The 24,176-nt window shown below is 42.1% G+C and overlaps 1 protein-coding gene across 1 annotated transcript in view; it reads left to right on the top strand.

Annotated features, from left to right (window-relative positions):
* Positions 1-22,778, top strand: part of elovl5 (ELOVL fatty acid elongase 5) — a 108,198-nt gene extending 85,420 nt beyond the window's left edge. Inside the window, exons 5-8 of the mRNA XM_041188069.1 lie at positions 4,221-4,392; positions 6,159-6,283; positions 14,867-15,001; positions 19,312-22,778. Of these exons, the coding sequence (XP_041044003.1) occupies positions 4,221-4,392; positions 6,159-6,283; positions 14,867-15,001; positions 19,312-19,437 (558 nt within the window). The 3' untranslated portion in view covers positions 19,438-22,778. The remainder of the gene's footprint in view (positions 1-4,220; positions 4,393-6,158; positions 6,284-14,866; positions 15,002-19,311) is intronic.
* Positions 22,779-24,176: the final 1,398 nt, after the last annotated feature.

Raw genomic sequence — 24,176 nt, 5'->3', positions numbered from 1 at the left:
GTCGATTTTGGATGATCTCAAATGTCAGGTGCTGTGTACAGGTTGAGAAGGATGAGGATGAATAGTTTACCACGGTCATAGTCATATAGGTTATCATTTGAAACTTTAATAAGAGCTGTTTTGGTGCTGTGGTGGGAGTGGAAACCTAATGAGGGATTCAAGCATGGTCTTCCAGGAAAGATGGGCTTGGATTTGGGAGGTGACAACACGTTCTGGGACTTCGAAGAGGAAAAGGAGTCCCCTATGCTAATTGTTTTTTTATGTATGTTGTTGCCTGTAAATGACTCTTAATTGCTGCAGCAGTTATTATTTTATGCCCTATCCTTTGGCTAGGTTAATAATAAGATGAAAGATTGCACCAGGAAAAACAGTTGAAACTCATGTTCTCTTATTGAACCCTGAACTGTCCGTTGTCCAAAAGCATTGACAAGTACACAAGAACTAGAAATGGAAAAGATCTCAATTGCCTGACTAAGGAGAAGAATCAGTTCATTAATGGAAGTTCCCCTTATATTGTGAACATGTTTAGAGTCTTAGCAAGAGCCTGTATTGTAACAACCTCTGCAGTTTTTGAACATAGATAAGAGATCTGCCAGTGATGACCTTGGCATCAGATTTGGATATGACATAGCACACCCAGTCCAGTCAACTCTGCAAAGTCCTCCTCTTTAAAGCCTGGGGACTTGTGTCAAAATTAGGAGAGCTGTCCCACTCATTAGTCAAGCAACAACCTGACATAGCCATAATTGCAAAATCATACTTTTCTGTCAACATTCCATAATCCTCCAACACCATTCCTGTGCATGTCTTCTCCCACCTGCATGGCAGACCCACCAGAGGCGCAGTGATATACAGTCAGGAGGGAGTAGCCATGGGAGTGCTCAATATTGACTCTGCATTTATATAACCCCTTTCACGACCTCAGCACAGCCCCAAAATGCTCCTCAGCCAATGAAGAACATTTGAAGTGTGGGCATTGTTGTAATGGAGGAAATGCAGCAGTCAACTTGTGCACAGCAAACCCCCACAAGCAGCAATGTAATAATCACCAGAAAATCTGTTTTTGTGATGTCGGTTGAGGGATGAATAATGGTCAGAACACCGGCAAACAAAATGAAAACAGAAAATGCTAGAAATGCTCATCAGCTCTGGCAGCATCTGTGGAGAGAGAAACAGAGTTAACGTTTCAGTTCACTGACCTTTCATCAGAACAGCTCATCGTCATCACTCTGTGTGTGTAGTGTTCAGACCAATGAAGCAGCATTGCACAGTATGAACATTATGGTATATATCCTCCGGCTTAGTGTCCACCACTTCAGCCCTGCTCTCACCACCAATAATTTCTCATTTGACATCCAGAAGAGCATAAGAAATTTGTCTAGGCTGGTGTTGCTTCCAGTGCCTATACGTACACTACGAATACGTAGAGCACAGTAAATATCGGAGTAGCATTGCCTGTGTGACATATTAGGCCTGCAAAGAGAATTCGATACATCTTGCTAAGTTCACTTACTATCTAAAATGACTATCTGAATTCATGCTGTGTTTTGTTTTATTCATGAACAATGAGTATAACTGTCAAGGCCAGCATTTGTCACCCATTCCTAATTGCCTTCAAGAAGGTCGTGGTGAACCACCTTCTTGAACCATGGCAGTCCATGTGGTGTAGGTACGCCCATAGTGCTGTTAGGGAGGGAGTTCCAGGTTTTTGACCCAATGACACTGGAGGAACAGTGATATCATTCCAAGGGAGGGTGTGTGTGACTTAGGGAGGAACTTGCAGGTGGTGGTGTTCCCACGCATCTGCTGCCCTTGTTCTTCTAGGTGGTAGAGGTTGCAGACAGAGATGCTGTTGAAGGAGCCTTGGTGTGTTGCTGCATCTTGTTTATGGGTACACACTGCTGACACAGGATCACTGGTGGAGGGAGCAGGGTGTAGTGCCAAATTTTGACTTGCTGGAGCTGTAAGAAAATGTGTTGGCCGTATCATTTCCAAAGCTACTATTACATTGTTTTCTTGTGCATTAATCATTTGAGCCCCCAAAAGTCTGTAAAACAATGCTTTTTAAGCGTAAATCATTAGTACCCCCACTTCACCAACCTCTTTCTCACCCCTCCCTCCAACAATTTCCTCCACCCCCAAACCCTCACCCACTCTCCATCCCAACCCTCTCCAAACTCCTCCCCACCCCTTCCCCCAACCCCTCCCAACACCCTCACTCCCCTACTCCCAAAGCCCCATCTCCAATACCCCCCCACCACTCCCCAAACCCCCAACCTCCCCAGCAGCTGTGCAGCAACGAGTGGAATTGACCTAATGGACCCGCTTCAAAACGTCAGAACTCACATCCTGAAAGTTCTGTCTGTCAGGCGCAAAACTGTGGCTATTCAGCATGGATGACGAGAATGCCATTTAAAACACCAAGCCCGGGCCCCCCAGCACACCCCCCACGCCCTGGTGTTTGGATGCGTTTGCACCTCTCTCACCTGGGCCCCGGTTGGAGGCACTAGAGTGGTGCTCTGGTGCGCTCCAGCAGCATTGCATCCTTGGGAGGGAGTGCATGTTTATGACGGTGGGTGGACTGCTGATCAAGTGAGCTGCTTTGTCCTGGATGGCATTGAGCCTCTTGAGTATAGCTGGAACACATTGCAGTGGGTCTGGAGTTACTGAACCGGGTAAGAATGGCAGATTTCCTTCCCTGAAGGACATTAGTGAATCAGACAGGTTTACATGGCAATCAAGTAGCTTCATGGTCACCATTACTGAGACCGGCTTTTTATTCCGGAGTTAGGTGCATAGGTTTCGATGAACTTGATAGCATAATCTACTTGTCCTCTTCAGGATCAGCTCTTTCTTGTGTTCATCCTTCGCGTTCATCTCATTGGCCTCCTTGATTTTTGTTCTCACAGCACCAATGCACTTGTTAACTTCCTCATAATCTTGTTTTGTGGGTAAGCTGTTCTGCATAATCAGTTTTGTCAGAGCTGAGCTCTTTTCATTTCCATTTATGACAAGTGCACGCCAATTTTTTGACAGGTGCCTCTACTGCATATTAATTACCTTTGTGAATTATTTTTAAGTCTGAAGTCTTCTTGCTGAGGCCCGCCCAGGCTCAGCAAGTTTGCCAAAAGTATTTACTTTCTCGGCTGCACCCTATCATGTGTAGTCAGCCATATCTTCGGGGAGGGGCGGGAGTGACAGTACCTCGCCTTGTGTCACTCACGCCTTCTACCAGCTACTCAGAAGGCCTGAAAGTTAAATTCATGTTGCCTTCATTGCCCACAGTCTGCTGCCACCCCCAAAATGATCTCAGAACAGCTGGACACTTCTTATTCGCACAGTTTGAAAGGCTTGTTTTTGCTGTAAACGTGCACTGTCCAGGATTACTGGAACTCTGATGTGATTAGCTCCTCCATCATGCAGAAGTCACATTGTGTGATGTGACATGCTCGTATGTGAGCTTTATTACCCAGATAACCATATGTGGTGCTAATTTGGATTTCCGTAAGAGAAATTTCTAGGCTTCTGTGAGTTGATAATAATCTATATTAAACTTCTAATGTTGTAATACAAGGCCTGGTTTTATTATTGGGAAATCTTCTAAGTTGTTTTGGATTTTACTGCTTTTTAGCTATAATGAAATGACCCATATGTTGGTGCAATAGTGTAAGGTCTGTGGTAAACACCTGCAGTAACGCGAAATTTAGCCTCTTCCATTAAATGATTTAAATGCTGGCTTTTGATTTGAAACCGAGTGCCACAAAAGCCCCTTGTGGGTTTTTGCACAGGGCTGGCGTTGCTGTTGGGAGCACCAGAATTAGTATCCCATCCAAAATCTGGACCCCCTCCGAGGTGAAAAAGTGCAGTTGTGCCCTTTGTTCTTCTTCAAAATATAAGCCCTTTGTTTGTGATCCCAAATTAGTCAGAAGATCTCACGGTAAATTCTTGTGCGGTCGGATTGACCCATCCTGACAGGGTACAGATTAGAAGAACATTTTAATTTGGAACCACTGCTGAAGACTTCCATTTACTGTCCTCTGTAAAGCACAGAATTTGCCAGATGGCACAGTGACATGTGTCCCATAGTGTCTTACAACCTACTTCATAAAATGATTTGTGAATTGATGCACTTGTAGACCTTGTGCGAACTATTAAGCAGATGGTTTTTATGATGCATCCATGATAAACTACATTTGAGCATTATTCCCTCTTTTTCACAGATTATCCGTGTGCTATGGTGGTACTACTTCTCTAAAGTCATAGAGTTCATGGACACTTTTTTCTTCATTTTACGAAAGAACTACCATCAGATCACTGTTCTGCATGTCTATCACCACGCCACCATGTTCAACATCTGGTGGTTTGTTATGAACTGGGTGCCCTGTGGTCACTGTAAGAGAGATAACAGTCTTTCTCTTTTTAGGAGATTTGTTTTTTTTCGAAGGGCAACTAAATCTAGACCTGATTGGGCATTTTATTTTATTTCTCTGCTCAGTGCCTTAGGTTGAAACTTTGGCGCTGAAATTATTTGGAACTTCTTGCCACTGCACTACGTAACTTTGTCAGAAGTGCAACAATAACCTTGTTTGTGTGTGTAAGCACTTCCTCCAATGTTGCAGCAGCTCAGCGGCAGAAACTCCGGGGCTTTAATACTTTAGCCTGTATGTACTGGGGTGGTTTGCTAGCAGAGTGTCTCTGTAAAGGGGGTGTGGGTGTTTATTTTATTTATGTATGGTGCCCCATTTTGGGCAACCTGTACATCCCTCCAATGAAACTCTACTGTGATTGGCTCTGAACTGAATGTTTGTGTCCATATTCAGTGTGAAACAATGACTGGCCTGTCATGTATGCTCTATAAATGCAAACCGTTCATAAATGAATGTTGCAAGGAAACTGATAAAAAGCAATTCTGGTTATTTTGGGTTTAGTTGCTCTTAAAAGCTGCAGTATTCCTTTTCAAATTGACAGTTTTACAAATTTAACAACCAGGCATCTGTGCTTTCAAGCCCTAGTATTTTGAAATGGTTTATTTGAAAATTACTGTTTGCTTAAATTTTAATTTTCTTTGAATTGAAAAACAGGCTTGCTTGAAATAGTATAAAGCATCCATTTAATTGTAAAATACTATTCACAACCACTTCTGCTTAACCTATGGATCAAACAGAGGTTGTTAAATTTTTATTGCCTCTTTATGCAGTTGAGGTATCTCTTGTTAACTGAATAATGTCCTTTACTATCCTTTATACCCACATGGTTAGGATGATCCACGAACCAATTTGACCCATCTGACCAGTTTCGAGTTAGATGTACGTAGTCCTTAGAAAAAGGAATGGCAGTGTACAAAAGCAGAAACACAAAACATCCTGTGCATGTATTACCTAACATTTGCTATTCAATCATTGCTAATTGCAAATGAGAAGTCATTTTTCTTACCTAGTCAAATCTCCTGCTGCCTGTTAAGTGAGGGGAGTGTGTAACATCCTGACAGTGTGGTGGGGCTTGTCAGATTCTTGACAATGAGCTGGCAAAATATTCATCTGATACTTGGGATCTTTTGTGTTTCTGTCATTTAGGCTATCCAGTTGGTGGTAGGTGCACCTATGTAACCCTGAGAAATTAAAAACGGGTCTGAAGAGTGGTCCCTGTGATTCAGCTTCATAAAGATCAGATCTTAGGGAACCCAAAGCTGAATTTGAAGCCTTGCCCCAAGCATTTGAACTGTTGTGGTGTTTTCTGCTATGTACTTCAAAAATTTAGATTCCAGTTTAGTTATCCAATTATACACGTTGACTCTACACTTGTGAACCCATCTAGAAGAAAACCCATTGGAACACTATGTAACTTCCTGATTGATGGCAGTTGTGCTTTTATTATGCGACCGGAACTTAATCAGGAAACAGAACGTCTTCTAAAATCTCACAATGTGACTTCCTAAATGTAAACTCTGTCTTTCCAGAATTGATAATAGTGCCTCTTATCTACAGAACTCAGGAGGATGAGTATACATATTGGATCCCTTTGCAATCATTGTCTTACTACACACACTGCTTTACAAGACTAGAGCTTCTTGGCTCTCATATTTTCCAGATTTTAACATTGAAGTACTTTCTTGCATGCATTTCCATTTTATTCAACTGACACTCTACTTTTGTTTGCAGCTTTCTTTGGAGCCACTCTTAACAGTTTCATTCATGTGTTGATGTATTCTTATTACGGTCTTTCTGCTATCCCAGCCATGCGACCTTATCTTTGGTGGAAGAAATACATTACTCAAGGACAATTGGTAAGTCAAATATTATTTTACTCAGATGCCTGCAAGTTGTGAGTAAAATCAAATTCCCAATATTGCTATATCTTGTGCATGTTTTTTATGGATATCTGTCAATTGCAGAGAGCTGTTGTTGAAGTTGTCCTTTTGCCCTGCAATATTATTTGGTGCACGTATTTATCTGTAGCTTTCTTCCTCCACGCACTATACCTGATCTCCCTGTTGCTATATATGACACAACACACTTTCCAGTTGGTAGCTAATATGATCTTTCCAACTCCTGGATGGTAACCAAGTGTTAATTATTAATGTACTAACCTGTAATTAGATGGCAGGCCATAACTTCGAAATGTGTGTGGGAAAGAGAAGCAAAAAGGGATCCTGGCAGTGTGTTGCAAAAATCTTGAAAAAGAATGTAGTGAGAGAAAACAGTCAGTCAAGCTCAGCAGGTTCAGGGGTAGAAAAGGTCACTGTCCAGAGTAAGGGGAAATTGTGACATGAGGAACTATTTGATGCCCAAAATTGAGAAATGAATCTGTGAAGTTGGATATAATCTTTCAGGGGAGAGGAGATTATGGAGTCTGAACTTTTCCAAAATGTCCACAGTGTAGGAGACCATGGAGGTTGAAGATAGTAGGAGAGGATGGACTGCACCTAAAGTGTATGTCACCTCTGTATTGAAGATTGTCAGTTGTGGCTGTAGAGGCCGATTCATGAGTTGCAGCTCCTTCCACTGATGGCACAGCTGATTAGTGTTGGCCTGGGGTTGACTGATGTTCTTTCCTTCCGACGGGCTCTCTTTTCCACCATCTGGTCTTTTTATTTACCCTCTGCTTTTTCCACGCCCCTTCCTGACTGCTTGTCTCCAGGCACTCCGGTCAGCAGCGAGGACTTCTCATGCATCAATTCTGATCTCGGTCAACTTGAAGTCTCGCTTGCAAATAACCTTGTATCGAAGACGTGGGTGACCTGTTGGTCTTTTGCTGATAGCAAGCTCACCATAGAGAGAGGTGGCCTTCATTCATTCAGCTCACAGTCAATGGAGTTGCTGCTGACTCAAGAGGGCAAACATGCAGAGGATCCCTGCATGCTGGTGCATTTTCATATTCGGCTCTCTTTCTTGCCAGGAGATTCCCAATATTTGCCTGAGGCAGTGTAGGTGGAAGCTGTACAACTGCTTTTCTTGGCTTGCATGAGTTGTCCATGCCTGGCTGCAGTAAAGGAGGGTACTGAGTGCACAAGCATGGTACATGTATTTTCAGTCAGTTTGTTATTGCTCCACACTTGATTTATCAACGTTGACATGACAGCTGCAGCCTTGGCAATCCTGGTGCTGATTTCAGCATCACAGGATAGGTTGCAGGTAACTGTTAAAGGTATGTGAAACTGTCAATAACCTCCAGCGTGAGGTTGTCGATGTTAATGGAAGGTGTAACAACAATTGAAATACATATATAAATGTAAGAAGATGAGCGAAGTGCATTAAACATAATGAACAAAGATTTTTTAAAAAGGCACACATGGACAAGGATGATCATGTACACAAATTACATTTTGCAGACTGGTCTCCTTATTTGAAAAAGGATATAATTGTCTTTGAAGCAGTTCAGAGAAGGTTCACTCAACTCATTCCTGGGATGAAGCAATTATCTTATGAAGAAAGGCTGAACAGGTCGGGCCTATACCCATTGGAGTTGAGAAGAATGAGAGGTGATCTTATTGAAACATACTAGATCCTGAGGGTGCTTGATAGGATGGATCGACCCTTAGCAGATGTTTCCTCTGTGGGAGAGACTAGAACCAGGGGACACAGTTTAAAACTAAACCATCTCCCTTTTAAGATGGAGATGAGGATTTTTTTGTTTCTCTGAGGGTCGTTAGTATGTGGAATTCTCTTCCATAGAAAGCAGTGGAGGCTGGGCCATTGAATTTATTCAAGGCAGAGTTAGACAGATTTTTGATAGACAAGGGAGTCAGGGGTTATTGAGGGCAGATAGGCGTGTGGAGATGAGACCATAATCACATCAGCCATGATCTCATTTAATGGTAGTGCAGGCTTGAAGAGCCAAATGGCCTCTTTTTGCTCCTAAGTCCTATGTTCCTATCGACTATGGTGAACTCGCTAAGCACTTCTGCATGACTGGAAAGTCTGGAATGGTGCTGAGAGCTTCTTCATTGACAACATTCTCCTTTGAGTAGAGTTCAAGGTAGTGCTCCACCCACCTTTCCATTTGCTTGCTAGGTTAAATGACTTAAAAGCCTACACATTGTAAGAGAGACTGATGTCAGAGAGGCAATGAAATTAGTGCTTGAATAGCATATTTGGAGTTTAGTTGTAACAAGAAAAGAGGAAGAGCAATAATCGTATCAATAGAAATAAACCAATGAGACAGGCTACAATGGAGAAAGGAAGATTGGAGATAAGAGAAAGGTTGGTTATCAACAACAATCTTTATGGGCAGGATCTTTAGGTCGTCGAGCAGAGGGTGGGGCCCGCTCACCGATGCATAAAATGATGTGGGATGATGTCAGCTGGAATTCCCGCCATTTCAATTTTCAGATCGGCGGGGGCACAGCCGAATCAGCTGATTCCATTTAAAAAGTAATTAACGTAACTAGTGGACCTGCCGTCCAACCTTAGGGCTAGTGGGCAGGCCAGGAGCCCCGGCGGGCTTCAGAAAAAGCATGAAACCTCATCCACAGGCAGGATGAGGTTTCATGACAGTTTTAAAAAATTTAATAAATGTTTCTTTTAAAGTGATGGACATGGCCCAACTCAAGTGACGGTGTCACATGACGGGACATGTCAGGGAAATTTTGTTTTTGTACATTTACCATTTTTAAATTTGGCGCCGATCTCCCTGAGGCAGCACTTAGCCTCAGGGAGATCAGTGCACTCATTCGTGCGCATATGCGAAAGAACGCACACCCAGTTGAGGGAATCCCCATTCCCCTGCCCGCACAGGGAGCGCATAGCGCTTCCTGGCTGACATCACGCTGGGCGAGTTTTAATAGGCCCACCCACTTAAAATGACGGCACCAATTGGAGGCGTACCTGCAAGCGCCCACTCCTGCACTTCAAGAACCTCCCCAGAAATAGGAGAAGTATTGAAGTCTTGAGCTTTATGAAAAAGCTTAAGATTTATTGAAGAGGAAGGAACTGTTGGCACAAAAGGGAAACTAAATTTCTTTGAAACAACTATAAAAATTGAAGAGATTGGAAATTCGGTTTCAAATGAGTAGAGATTGCATGTGAATCAATGAGTGACTCAGGGTAGGGCCATCAAAGACAAGAGGTAAAGAAATTGCACAGGAAAATGTGCCTTTGATTTTCATTACCCCAGCAAAGAGCACACTGGAAATCAATATGGAGGGATTCTGCTATTGCACCATGAAGAGGATGAAGGCTGTGTGCACTATGGACGTGCAGTCTGAAGAAGTTGGTAAATGTAGAGTGACTTTTTCTTATCCATTCATGGGATGTGGGCTTCACTGGCTGGGCCAGCATTTAGTTGCCCTTGAGAAGGTGATGGTGAGCTGCCTTCTTGAACTGCTGCAGTCGTTGTGGTGTAGGTAACACCCACAGTGCTGTTAGGAAGGGAGTTCCAGGATTTTGACCCAGCAACAGTGAAGAGACTGCAATATATTTCCAAGTCAGGATGGTGAGTGATTTGGAGGTGAACTTCCAGGTGGTGGTGTTCCCATGTATCTGCCGCCCTTATCCTTCTAGGTGGTAGTGGTCGTGGGTTTGGAAGGTGCTGTCTAAGGAGCCTTGGTAAATTCCTGCAGTGTATCTTGTAGATGGTACACACTGCTGTTACTGTACATTGGTGGTGGAGGGAGTGAATGTTTGTAGATGTGGTGCAAATCAAGCAGGCTGCTTTGTCCTGGACATCATCAGCAAAGGTATGGATAGGCTTCGCTGCTTAGCGGCAGGAAATCATTGATGTAGAGAAAGAGCAGAATGGGTAAGAGGAACCCTTGAGCTAATGAAGAGAGTATTAAGATACCAGACATTAACTGCAGCCCAAATGAAGATATGAAAAGAAACAGAATAATCATGAACATAGCTTCAGTATACTACATTGTTGGAACACAAGTAGTGTAAATGAGTGGTTATAGAGATGCTAAGGAGGGAAAAGTTTTAACTTCATTAATAGTTGAGATGATTTTGAGGTAATGCTTTTGAAATAAATATGTTGTTGAAGCTTTTCATCTTGTACTCATCAGGACAATTTGCAATAATACCAAATTGTAAAGGGAACAACAATTTACACTGCATGTTCCCTTTACAATTTGGTATCCTTGCACATTGTCCTGATGAGTGCAAGATGAAAAGTTTTGACAAAATATCTTTTTTCGGTAATACTCAAGTTCTGTACGACCAAGTAACTATAAAAATATAAATGCAAGAAGATGAGTGAAATGCACTGAACATACTGAACAAAAATTTAAACAAGGCACAAATGGGTAAGGATGGCCATGTGGAAGAATTAAATATTGGAACCTGGAAAGAATGTCCTCGTCATAAAGCAGGCTAAAGTAAATGACAGGGATTACTATTATTAAGTACTAAGTTGGACAGTAACATCCACAGTTCGCACATGTGCAGTTATACACAGAAGTTGCAGTCAGAGTTACCCTGCCCCTTAAGATTTAAAATGAGGGACTCCTTGGGCCCCAAGGGTCTAGCCTTGGGCATCTCCTGTTTTTCATCTGCCTGCTTCCCCTCATCATAATCATCTGAAAACACACCATCAGTTTCCAAAAGTATGCTGGTGACACCCAGCTTGACATCACTTCCACCTCTCTCGATCTTTCCTAAATTATCAGACTGCTTGTCAGACATCCGGTACTGGAACAGCAGAAATTTCCTCTTACAATATATTAGGAAGTCCAAAGCCCTTATAAGCTCTTGTCCCCATGCCACCAACTCCATCCCTCTCACTGGTGACTGCCCGAGGCTGAAGCAGACTGCTTGCTATCTTGTCCTATTTGACTCCAAGATGAGCTTCTGACCACATACCTGCACCCAACTAAGGCTGGGATTTTCCAGTTCCGCCCACAGTGGGAGTCGCTGACGGACCAGCCAAAGGCCCGTTGACTTCGGGTGAACACCGTGGGATCAGAAAACCCTGACCTAAGTCCGCTTATTCCCACTACAATAACATTACCTGACGCTGCCCCCCTCCCTCAGCTCATCCATTCCTTTATCTCGAGACTTGACTATTACTATGCACTCCTGGCTGGCTTCCCATGTTCTCTCCTCTGTACATGAAGTCACCTGAAACCTGGTTACCCACGTTCTAACTTGCACCACACCCCATTCACCCAGCACCCCTGTACTTGCTGACCTACATTAGCTCCCAGTTAAGCAATACCTCAGCTTTAAAATTCTCACCCTTATTTTCAAACCCTTCCATGGGCTTGCCTCTGCCTATTTCTGTTACCTCCACCAGCCCTACAACCTTCTGCGATATCTGCACTTATCTAATTCTGGCCTCGTTAGTATCCGCTAGTTTTAATCATTCCACCATTGCGGGCTGAACCTTCAGCTGCCAAGACCCTACGCTTTGGAATTCACTCTCTAGATCAGGAAGACCTCTGTTTCTTTCTTCCCTTCTTTAAGTTGCTGCTTTGAGCAAGGTTTTGGTCATCTGTTTGAATAATACCCTATGTGGCTCGGTGTCAAATTTTGTTTGCTAACACACCTGTGAAGTGCCTTGGAACATAAAATATGAGATATAAACATAAGTAGTTGTTGTGTTGTTGCTATTGCACATGCTATGCTAGGACAGTACCTTGCTGATTGCAAGGGTATGACATTGCTATACTTACCCAGTAGTTATCCACTAAACATGCCAGAAAAAGTTAGAGCTGGTGCCTTCAGGTGAAAGTGAGTTTTTAATGATGTGATCAGTGATTATTGCTGCAATGCAACTTCTCTGGTACTGAAAATTTAATTTTACTGTGGTGGAGTCTAATTCCTTCTGAATGTAATTATTGTTGGAGATTCTTTTAAAAAATTATTCTACTTTTTCTGTCATTCTCTTTTCTCCCTCTCTTTTAATCACACCCATCTTTCACAGTCTTTATTTTGCTTTCTGTACGTGATTTAAATCAGTAATGATCCTTCAGGTGATTGGTTGAAGAGCCTTACTGTTTCTGACCCTGCTTACGAAAGCCACAGGCCCCCTGTAGAAAGCGTTGTGCTGGATCAGACACTTAGGCTGACACTTAGCTCTGTGCCTCAGGAAGCTTTTCCTGTGCATACCTGCGCAAACTTGTGTGCTCACCCTGCTCACCCCCACACAGGCAGCACTGAGCACTGCACAACGCGTTTCACTCTAGTTGGGCCTTAATTGACATAAGTCACATGAGGGGACATGTTTGGTACACCTTTAAAATATGCATTTTTATTTCTTAAAATCTTCATCTCTCTGAGGCAGTTCTATGTGACTATGTCACATGAGCAGGGACACGTTATTAATGAAAAGTTAAAATTTTAATTTTATTTTTAAGTGCTGTTGGAAACCTCATCCTGCCCATGCAGCAAAAAATTACATTTAATTGGGACTTTAATGGCCTTAACAGGCCTGTTAATTGTCAGCGGGCGCACTGCCGACTCCAGCGCATGCCTGCCAACTGACTGAAATATCGCGTGATGATGTCAGGATGCTCGCCCGACGTCATCACGCATCATTTTACGCTCGTTCGTGTTGGGCCCGTGCCCGCCTGACGAAGTAAAAACTCTGGCCTTAGTGACCCTCAAAAGCTGGCAAAAACCATATAGGCAGCTTTCAGGACTGTGAGCAGTAATCGCTGATCCTTCACTGACTGCAAATCCAGGCCATGGTTTCAAACCAGCTATTTGAGGGCGTTCCCAGAAATTATATTGTAAAGAAGGGGAAATTTATTGTTAGATAAAAGCAAGGAATTTTTTTTACTCTTTCACGGAGTGTAGGCATCACTGGCTAGGTGAGCATTTATTGCCCATTCCTAATTGCGGTTGAGAGGGTGATGGTGAGCTGTCTTCTTGAACCGCTGCAGTGCATGTGGTGTAGCTACACCCACATTGCTGTTAGTGAGGGAGTTCCAGGATTTTGACCCAGTGACACTGAAGGAACGATGATATAGTTCCAAGTCAGGATAGTGTGTGATTTCAAGGGGAACTTGCAGCTGGTGATGTTCCTTTGCATCTGCTGCCCTTGTCCATTGAGCTGATAGAGGTTGTGGGTTTGGAAGATGCTGTCAAGTTGCAGCAGTGCATCTTGTAGATGGTACACACTGCTGCCACTGTACGTCAATAGTGGAGGGAGTGAATGTTTAAGATGTGATTTAAGCATTCAGATAAACTTGGGAATGGGAAGAGAAGGAATCAAACTGAGCAGTTTTATGCCAATAGTTGGAACAATTGAAATGGTGGGACGTAAGTTAAGTAAGATTTGGATATATTTGGAGTAACAGACACATGGTTCAGATTTCCAGAGTGTCACACTGCAAAATGTGAGATACTTTAAGCAATGCAGAATTAATGGGGGTGGGGAGAGAGAGATGAAGGGGTAATTTAAAATTCTCCACCTGGGGGTTGTCTGCTTAGAACTTTGCCCAATCTTCACCTTGTTGAAATCCATGGGCCAGCAGACCCCTCTGCTAGATTACTGCCTAGGCAGAGAAGTGAAAAATTATCCCAGAAGTTTTACTTCAAGCATGAGATTTTTGAGAAGGATCTACTTATTGAGCTGGGATAAGTTCGGGTTTAAATTGTGTCAATTGGGGGCAGGGGACTGAGATGGAGAGATTTCCTGTGGTTGTTAGGTATCAACAATATCATAAACATACCAGAAACATTTTCTTTGATTTATATTTCCAGCAAATTGCAAACACATTCAAAAAGAATGCATTCTGAATTTAACTTGAAACAACATTCAAAGGTCAAAGATCTTTTTCTAAAATGTTGATAACCCATTGTAGCCTGTGCAATTCTCCTTTCACCCTCTCATGATCAAATGCAAATGCATTGTCGGGCCTGTTAAGCTAAGATTCAGTGAAAGATCTAACAGGGGATATTTAAACAAGAAATACATTGCAAATCTAGAGATTTATGTTAAAGAAGGAATGTGGATTGTGGGGCTGGTACTGGGCTTAATTTATAGACTCAAAACAAGCCCCATAAAATTAAAGTCTGACATTTGGTTTGTGAAAATTGTGGAATGAGTTGTCTACAGTGCTAACAAGCAGCAATAACTTTACTGCCATTACTTTACTGGAAGTGTGGCAGAAACGCTGATTCCACCAGGTGTAAATAAGTTTGGGCCGTTATGGGAGAGCATGTGATAAGCTCCAACAAGATTTGTCTCTGCACAAGCTTCAACTTTAATTATCAAGCTGATCCCTCAGCGTTACACAGATACACATCCAAGATTGTCAATTTATAAAACGGACCAAAATGAATGTATTAATACGTCAAGTTGCATAACAAAAATAAAATTGCTTTGCCAGGTCAGCAGTTTTAGGATGGTACTACATAGCTGGTATTTTACTTTGTCTTTGCTTATTTCTTAGATACAAATTTGATTTCTTTTCAATTATTTTCAGCTCCAGTTTGTTCTAACGATAATTCAGACCAGTTTTGGTGTTATCTGGCCATGTGGATTTCCAAGTGGCTGGCTGTATTTCCAGATTGGTTACATGATCTCTCTGATTATTCTCTTCACTAATTTCTATATTCAGGTAAGTGATAATGTTAGGCAGTCCTTTAAATAATCTGCTCTCCCACGCCATTTACTTTCAATTTTATCTGAAAATCCTGGTTTGGAGTATGTCAGTGGAAACACAGCTTTCAATGGTTTGTGAATACATATAATTTTTTTAAACGTCAAAGCGGCCCACTATCTGGTACTTGACAGATATGGGGCTATTGTGGGGGAAATATTCTGCATAGATTTTCTTTACTCTATCACCCGCCATTATTGCATACTAATCTGCACCAACTGAGCAATAAGACCTGTAGTCAACTATATTTATTCCAACTAGTCATCTTAACCAGTATAAAAAAAAACACTTAACAAAATTGCCAGGTAATTGAGGATGAGGAAAAATGTTTGGCCCATTTCAGAAAGTCTCTGTTACAGCACCCAAAGCTTCCAGGATTTTCACCTCTAGTATTCTTTCCAGGGGCCTATTCAATGCATTATCTCTCTTGTGTTGAGAAGAACTCCCTGATATCAATCCTAAAGTTGCCTTTTACTGGTTTGAACTATGCCCCTTTAACACTACTCTCCCAATTGAATTTAAAGTCATTTTGTGGATTCATCTTTTCCAATCTATTAACTGTTATATACCCATATAAGGTCAACTCTCAAGCATGTTCTTTTGATGCTCAAAGGCCCAGTCCATCCAGTCTTTTCTCATTACTCAGATATTTGACCTTAGAGGCTAACTTTATGGCTCTTTTCTGTGCTACCTCCAGCCATTGCTGGAAATGCCGATATCAGTCCTTTGTGTCGTGGTGCACCTAGTTGTCAAATCTGGCCTGATGAGAGTACTGCGTGGTTTGAGCAGGGCTTCCTCTGACTACTGGTCTACTGTTCTGGGCATGTAAATTCTGTTAGCTTTGCTAACTGCTGCTCCTCAATGAATGAACATTTTGGGCATCAAGTCTACTAAACGAGCTTGATCTCATTCAACTTTAGTTTCAACGTGGAGTACTTGTGTTGAGTATTTCCTTCCTACGAAAAGTACTTCATAGTTGCTTGCATCAAACTACATCTGTCATTGTTCTCCCCTTAAATATTTTGTGCAACGTACTCTTTACTTTTTGATCTGCCTCCTTTAATTCTAATGCCCCTCCTATCACCTGTCAATTTGGCCAATTTGTATTGGGCTTCTGAATCTAAACCATTCTTGTAAATTAGAACTGTACAGATCCCAACACTGAGGTCAGGAGGTACTCCCTCTTCCCCCACACCCGCCTGACCTTCACAACATAATATCTTTAAAAACAAGTACTTGTTTCCTGTCCTTAAGCCAAATTCTTATCCATGACAAGAATTCACCCTGGAACTTCACAGCTTTCAGCTTATCTGAGAGCCTTTCATCCAGAACTTTGTCCAAGACTTTTTGGAAGTCAAGGGACATCATGTCATAGCTTCTCAGCCCACTTGGCACGACACTTCATCAAAAGAAGTCAGAGAGATCGGCCTCTCATTCAGAATCTCTTCCTTCAGAAACCATCCAAGTGAATTTCCCCTCACTTCACACTGACCCTAAAAAGCAGAAAATAGCATCAAGAATTATTACAGAAACACACTGGCTCCAAAGGTTTTTTTCAAATCATTTTGGAAATTGTAGAAGTTACTTATTGATACTAGAAAATAAATTTCTACCACACAGGCCCATTGACAAGGCAATTTATTGGGCATAAATTCACACGTATCGGTTCGGATTATTAAAAACACACTGTCCCTGAACTTCCTTGGGGGTTCTCCCAGTCTCTTGCTGTCACTCAGCTTAGCTCAGTTATGCTGATCCCTAGCGCATTTTCAGCAGTTTAAAGAATGTTGCAGAAGGAGAGCAGAAGATCACCTGAACAATTTTACAGCAATAATCTCATACAGGGTATAGCCTGGCAAAGAATTACTGGTATGAAAATAAAAAAGTTTAATTTATGTGGTGCCCGACCAGATCCCAGGTAATCTCAGAGCATATCACTCCTACATTGTGAGGAAACATTTCAGAGCACCAGGTCTCTGCTAGGTCAGAAAGAAAATGCCCTTCATTGTGTTTTTCAGTATAGTTTTGGCACTAGGATGTTTGGCATCTGTGATGTGAAGTCTTGAGGGAAACGAGTGCTCTCCAAGCGTTTATATTGATAGCTACCCGTACTTGCTTGAGACTCTGACTTACCTATAAAATGCAAGCAGGATCGACTGCTGTAGGTTAATTTTTGTGCTCCCACTATTTCATGGTTTCTTGCTATCCAAGCTGAAGAGAGTTAAGCCCCAATTTTAACTGCCTGACGGAAAGCTGGCAGGAGGGCAGTTAAAATAAGTCACTTAACCTCTCTGATCCCTCTCCCTTCCCACCGTGTCCTGATCTTCACCTCCTTCTTTTGATCAGACAATTTTAGTTGCAGTCCTTTGAGAGCAAGGTAGGGAGTGTGGGGAGGTTAAGTGATGGCTTCCCTGCAAGGCAGACCTGGCGGGAGCCGGACCCTGACCTAGAAGAGGCCCAGAAGGTAAATTTTTTAGATTTTTCTTTTGGGTTTCCTTGAGGGGCAGGTACGCTCCTCGGAACCTCACATAGGAGACTTGGGCCTCCTTTCCTCATAGACGTTTACAGCACAGAAGGAGGCCATTCGGCTCATCGTGGCCACGCCAGTCATCAAAGATCTGACTACACTAATCCCATTTTCCAGCGACTGGAGACTATGGCAACACAAGTGAATATCTAAATACTTGTTAAATGTTACAAAAGTTTCTGACTCAACCACCCATTCAGGCAGTGAGTTCCAGACTCCTACCACCCTCTATGTGAAAAAATTTCTCCTCAACTCCCCTCTTAGCCTTCTACCTCTTACCTTAAACCTATGGTTATTTACCCCTCTACTAGTGAAAAAGGTGCCTTCCTATCCACCCTATCAATGCCCCGTCAGAATCTTATACACTTCTATCCGGTCCCTCTCAACCTTTGCTACTCCAAGGAAAACAACCCCAGCCAATTCAATCTTTCCTCATAGCTCAAATTCTCCAGCCCAGGCAGTATCTTGGTAAATCTCCTCTGCACCCTCTCCAATGCAATCACATCCTTCCTATAATGTGATGACCAGAACTGCATGCAGTACTCCAGTTGTGGCCTAACCCACATTTTATACAGTTCCAGAATAACCTCCCTGCTCTTGTATTCTACTCCTCAGCAAATAAAGGCAAGTATCCCATATGCCTTCTTTACCACCATATCTACCTACCCCCTTCCGATTATGCCCAAAGCCTTCCTGCGTTCTCTGACTGCCGGGGTCCATACCCACAGTGACCTCCTGTCGCCAGATGCCCACTGATCAAGCAGTCAGTCTGGCCAGGTGTCGTGGAGCTTTGCAAATCAGGCTCTGCCATTAAACACAGTTCCCAGTAAAATTCAAAGCATTAGTCTCACTAAGGAAGGCTTGACTTACCCATGGTCTCAAACCTATATATATAAAACTATGGCCTGCATTTTTCAGTTGGTGGAACGGTGGTGGCCGCAGAGCCGACCACTTCGCGCGATTGGCTCTCTGCCCCCATTTTACGCAAGCGGGCCATTTAGGGCTCACCCAGAGTAAGACGCGAGTGGTAAAGTGCTACCTGAGCGGGCAGAGGGAGGCGGGAGAGTTGGGGTCAGCGGCGCACGAAAGAGGGCTTCAATCTCCTCAGGGAGATTGAAGCATTATTGAAATAAATAAATAAATGAAATTAAAATTTAATGAAACTGTGTCACATGAGATGGGACATGTTTTTATATTTCAGAAAACTTTTATTTGATTCATAAAAGCTTTAGGAAACCTCATCCCGCTCGCGGATGAGGCTTCCTTAAAATGTAAAGGCTGCTTGACCTTTTCGCCTGCCCGCCAACCTTAAGGTTGGACAGGCAGTGTAAACAATGACACTAATTGTTAGTGGCCTTAATAGGCCTATCAGTTATCGGCGGGCGTGCAGCCACTCCAGTGCGCTTCCGCTGAACGAAACATCGCGAGACAGCGCGATGACATCAGGACGCACGCCCAACATCATTGTGCCTCATTTTATGTGCTGGCCTATCGGGCCCACCCCCACACGCCAACAGAAAAATTCAGGCCAATATTCTACTATGTAAAATGCAAGAAATCAGGGGAGAGGCATAATTGTTCTTTATATATTTTAGGATTGCATACAAATACACCTTTATCCAAATTTTTAAGAAGAATTGCTTGTATTCATTGGAATTGCCTACAAGTGGGCTCACTGTGCTATGCTTTGCAAAAGAAACCCCATTCATTTCTTTTCTCTTTTGTGTTTGAACAATTTCAGACCTACAAGAAAAAGAGTGCTTTCAAAAGGAAAGACTGTCTAAATGGTTCCACAATAGCTGCAAATGGACACTCAAATGGGCTTTCCACACAGATGGATCATTATTCAGAAAAGAAAACTCACTAAGATCGATCCCAGGGCTAGAACCGTGTTTTGTCAGCACATTAAGATTTTTGTGATGTTCTAAGGCAATTTCAAAAGTTACCAATGTGTTAACTATATCCAGTCCTGCATTATATAGCCATATAGGGTAGGAATTTGGAACTGAATATCGTTGTGATCAATAGAGAAAATGAATATAGAGAAACTTCCTTGTGCGAAAGAATACCCAAGTGGTAGAGAGGTACCGAAAATCATATCAGCCCTAGATAGTTTCAAAAATGTTAGATTATTTCCTGAATTAGAGCAATGGACCCCAGTGTGAATCAGGTAAAATGTGGTTGATTTTAGTTTACAACACTGTTGTTGCCTTACTGCTTATTTGTGTGTTAGGTACTGTCTTGTATTCACTTTAATCTTAAACCATATTTATATGTTTCAACTGAAATGTAATTTGGCACAGGGTGTTTACCCATATGCCTTAGTTCTATCTAAAGTTGCAATGCTGCATAATTACTACGTTTTAAATGTTTCAAGAATCCTATACCTCTTTCTTGATTATAAATACTTGGCTTGCTGGTTTTAATAAAATAGGATGGCGTGTTGACACCACAGTGTAGAAGCCGACGACTGAGTGCTTCATGGATGTGTTTCACGCTAACAATTTCCCTTTAGTGCAATTGACTATCCAGCAATAGAAACCTGTTCAGCATATCCACCCTTGTCCTTATACTGATTACATCCAATCCAGTTTTTACTGAATGGTCAACATGCACACAGAAATCTTCTGTTTCCACTTTTGCCGGTGGTTCCAAATTAGAAGCTCTTTGTCATGCGTACCTCTTATACGTGCTCAAAACTCCAATCCACTCAGGAATCCCCATGACTGTTGTTTGTTCAAGGATCAATGCATAGAGATCGTTTGCTCTGTTATCACAGAATTGAAGCTGCAGTTAATTAGAGGCCTGGTACATTCTACATTTGAGGAAAAGCTGGAAGCCCTAGTTGAGATAAAAACAGAGAATATTGAATCTGCAGAGGAGCCCATTCAGCATCTGAGAGAGAAAGAGCAGTTACTGTTTCAGGTGCTGACTGACCTGCTTTGTAACTTCAACATTTTCTATTTTTATTTCAGATTTCTAGCATTCATGGTTCTTTTAAAAAAAACTGTGCAGTTGAGTTAAGCTGGCATGCACTATTTCGAAGTGTTGGCAGTGTAGCTGTAGCCTATTTGTGGCACACAATGCAAAAATCAAGGATATGAGGTAACAATTCTGTTGTTATACTTGCTTAACTGTCCCATGTGATTAGGTGAATTACATACCTTGGTTGCTGTGGCCAGGTTTTGCAGGGTGCACATATTGATGGTCTCATTACTTCCGAAATGCAAATCATTACTGCACATATGCCATGGCTTATGTGGCGTATTGTTGTGTATGTGCAGCGGCACTGCTAGTTTATGAGGAAAATGAGCCCCTGTAAGTGTGACCTGCTTCACTCAGTAGGATACGAGTTGAAAATTATTTGCAGGCTTGAGCCCTTTTTGTGAGGGGTGAACTTGAAGTGGTAGGTAGATAGGGAGCTTCTAGTACAGGACAATGTCTTCATGTTCACCTGATGATTCTGGGGCAATGCATTAACTTTTTAATGAGCACGTTAATGCCATGGGTGGGTAGCGAAAAGAAGAGCAAACATCTATACCTACCAGAGGTGGACTGGGAAATCTGCTCCAACTGTTGTAGCCCTCACCCATAGCATACACTGGGAAGCTGACTTCTGTTTAAATTATTTTATTTTAAAATTGCAGTGAAAATTGGTAATTATCAAGGTTGAACTAATGTTTCTGTGGGGTATCCAGTGAGTTTAAAGTATAACAGTTATGCAGCAGTGTCACTTTAAATAACTTGTGCAGTTACACATATGCCTTAAAAATAAATCACAGGGTCTAAAGCTTTGCTGCAGGCTTGCTCAATGTGTTGGTGAACCCTGTGCAAAGAAAGAAAAAGTTCACGTAGTTTCCAATCTGCAATGTGATGACTCTAATTCTCTCTTACATATTTGAATTAAAAGTTTGTTAATAACTATTAAGTCTCAAATACTTCAAAAATTACATTAACAGGTTCAGTGATATACTTTTAAGCAAACAACAAATCGATCCTTACTACTAATGAGACAGTGTCATACCTAACGAAATATTATCACTATTTTTTTAAAATCCCTGATCTCTTTTAAGTGGATATAATAATTTTGTAACTAGTGCGTGATTCTTTCACCACAGTAACCCTACCTGTGAATATCTTGGTGTAATTACTGTGATGGGGAGCATGATCCAGTTTCCTTTCTCATTCGCCTGGAACAGGGTTTGCATATACCTCAACTAAGCAATGCCGGTGTGTAAACACCTGTTGAGATTAAGATGTCCAAAATGTAGCACTATAACTTCAGTTTTAAAAAAGACCAAGCACCCAATACACATTAATGAAACTGCAATCCTTTCTTTTCCCAATAAAGTTGACGTTGTAGAATGGTATAATCTATACTCTACCTGAATCTTATTCATTTGGACAAAAGTTACTGAAACTGTACATGAAAATCCCAGCATTTGGACCTTTCCTTGCTAGTCTGTCAACCTATTCACTTTGTGGAAATAATTCCTGAGAAGTACTCATTTGATCAGGTGACAATGCATTTTAGTAGCCTTAGAACAGGAAAATAGCCAATGTACATTTTCTGGTTCCACTTTTAAAGTTCATAATGGGAGCAAAATGTTTGAATATGAAGTTATCAATGGTCTCCTACTCCGTTTAGGGTTTGTGATTGATTTAACTACTGCAAAACCAAGAATAGAATCCTGACTGTGAACGCTAACACAGTGCAATACTGAACAAGAAAGCACATATAGACATACAAATTGAACCATGGACTATCAAAGAGCAGTATCTTTAGATGAGCCAGTACATGCAACCATAGTGGAGACTTGCTGAACTGCTGAAGCACTGTTTTCATTTTCAGTTTTAGTGGAGGGTAAATGTCAAGGGTCCTTCAAAACTTTACATCAGTTTCCCTTGCATATCTCAAAAGTAAAGCGAACACTTGGTTTGCGGGGTTTTAATCGAAGGCTACATACACAACAAACTCTAAGCTGTTCTGGTTGTCTTAATTAAGTATGACATTCTGTATCCCTTTTTTCGTACAGGCACTGAATCTTTCAGTTAATGCTGCTCTCAAATGTCACATTAAATTTTTTTAAATTAAACTTTAATTATGAGTGTGCTGGTTTAACCTGTGTCTGAGTAACTTGTACATTCATCAGTTGTAACATCTGCAGATGCAGTCAATTCACAGAATTAAAATCTTTACTGAACTTATCCTGTTGTGCCAGTCTATTTATAATTCAGTGATAGACATAACACATGCACATGGTTTACTCCCACTTATGTGTTAACACATACTGAAGATAGTTTTTATTTACTGGCCTCTTATTGAGCTCCTGCTGGTAGCAATCCTGACTTCAGTGACAATGCTGTACAAAAAAAAGGTTGCTTCCAGGGATAGAGAGCCACCTCAAGATCTCAGATTCCTGCCATCACCTGCAGGGGCAGCATAGCTGTCAGAAGTTAGATAATCCAGCTGCTGTTTTTTTTTGCCATAATGGGTTCTTCAGCAGCTCCTGGGGAAGATCTGGCAACTGGATAAAAATAGCAAATCACAACTTTCAGACAACTGTTGATGTACAGGTTTCCATTAAAATGGCTACTCTGGTGTGTATAAAAGCTGAGTGCAATGCAGGATATTGTCTTATTCAGGATCAGTGGCTGTGGAGACTCAATAGTTAAACTGGATAGCCTCCGAGTACTGGCATGGGGATTGGGATACATGATTTCCTGTGCCTGTTCAATGTAATGCAGGCTGTATGCCAGCTCTGCACTGTTAATTGTTTTACATGCTTTAATTGTCCAGCGGCAATTATGTCGCTGTTTATTGGCTGGTGCATCAGCAGGGTGCCAGTATCATGCATGACAACGAGGTTCTGTTGCTTAATGCTAGCCTGCACCTCTTAAGGGGAGACGCTTTGTGGCTGCAACGCATGGTGACTGCCACATGGGAAGTGAATATAGCCTGTGAAACATGGGAGAGTGAACTCCATGGTTTTCAGGTACTGCACTGTGGAGGCATAGTGAAAGAGGTGGAACAGAGGAGAAATGTCCTACAGAGGCCAGGAAGCCCTTCAGACACACACGCAGAAAGCAATGGGAGTAGATACCCAAGGACGTCAATGCTAAGGATCTGGATACGGTGCTGCCAGAAGTCCAATTCACCTCACACAAATGGCCGAGGCCACTGATGCATCTATAAATACCAGAATTTACCAATAGCCTCAGTCACTCCTTAATTCAACAATCAGTATCAGGTCTCGCATCTGATATTCATATGTCTCATGCACTTAGCACTGCTGCAAGCTCCGCACCTACATCTCACAGCTCGCACACATTAGCAGCTCTTAAACCCCGACAGCCACATCAACCAAACATTACACAGCGCTGACATACTTCTCTCTCATATGCAGGGGAAGGTCACGCATAACCGGAGGCAATTGGAGCTAACCAGAGGGGGACAAGTGCACCTACATGTTCTGAACCCCATTATTAGGATGCCCATTGCTCGGGCCATGGGCAGCGGTGGGGATGATACCATCAAAGGGGACAGCATCCTCATACCTAATCCTTCTCACTTTCCACCTGCCCTATGTCCCACACTCTCTTATG

Source organism: Carcharodon carcharias, chromosome 5 (genome assembly GCF_017639515.1).
Source record: "Carcharodon carcharias isolate sCarCar2 chromosome 5, sCarCar2.pri, whole genome shotgun sequence".
In the NCBI taxonomy this organism is placed as follows: domain Eukaryota; kingdom Metazoa; phylum Chordata; class Chondrichthyes; order Lamniformes; family Lamnidae; genus Carcharodon; species Carcharodon carcharias.
This window is presented reverse-complemented; position numbering and strand designations above follow the sequence as displayed.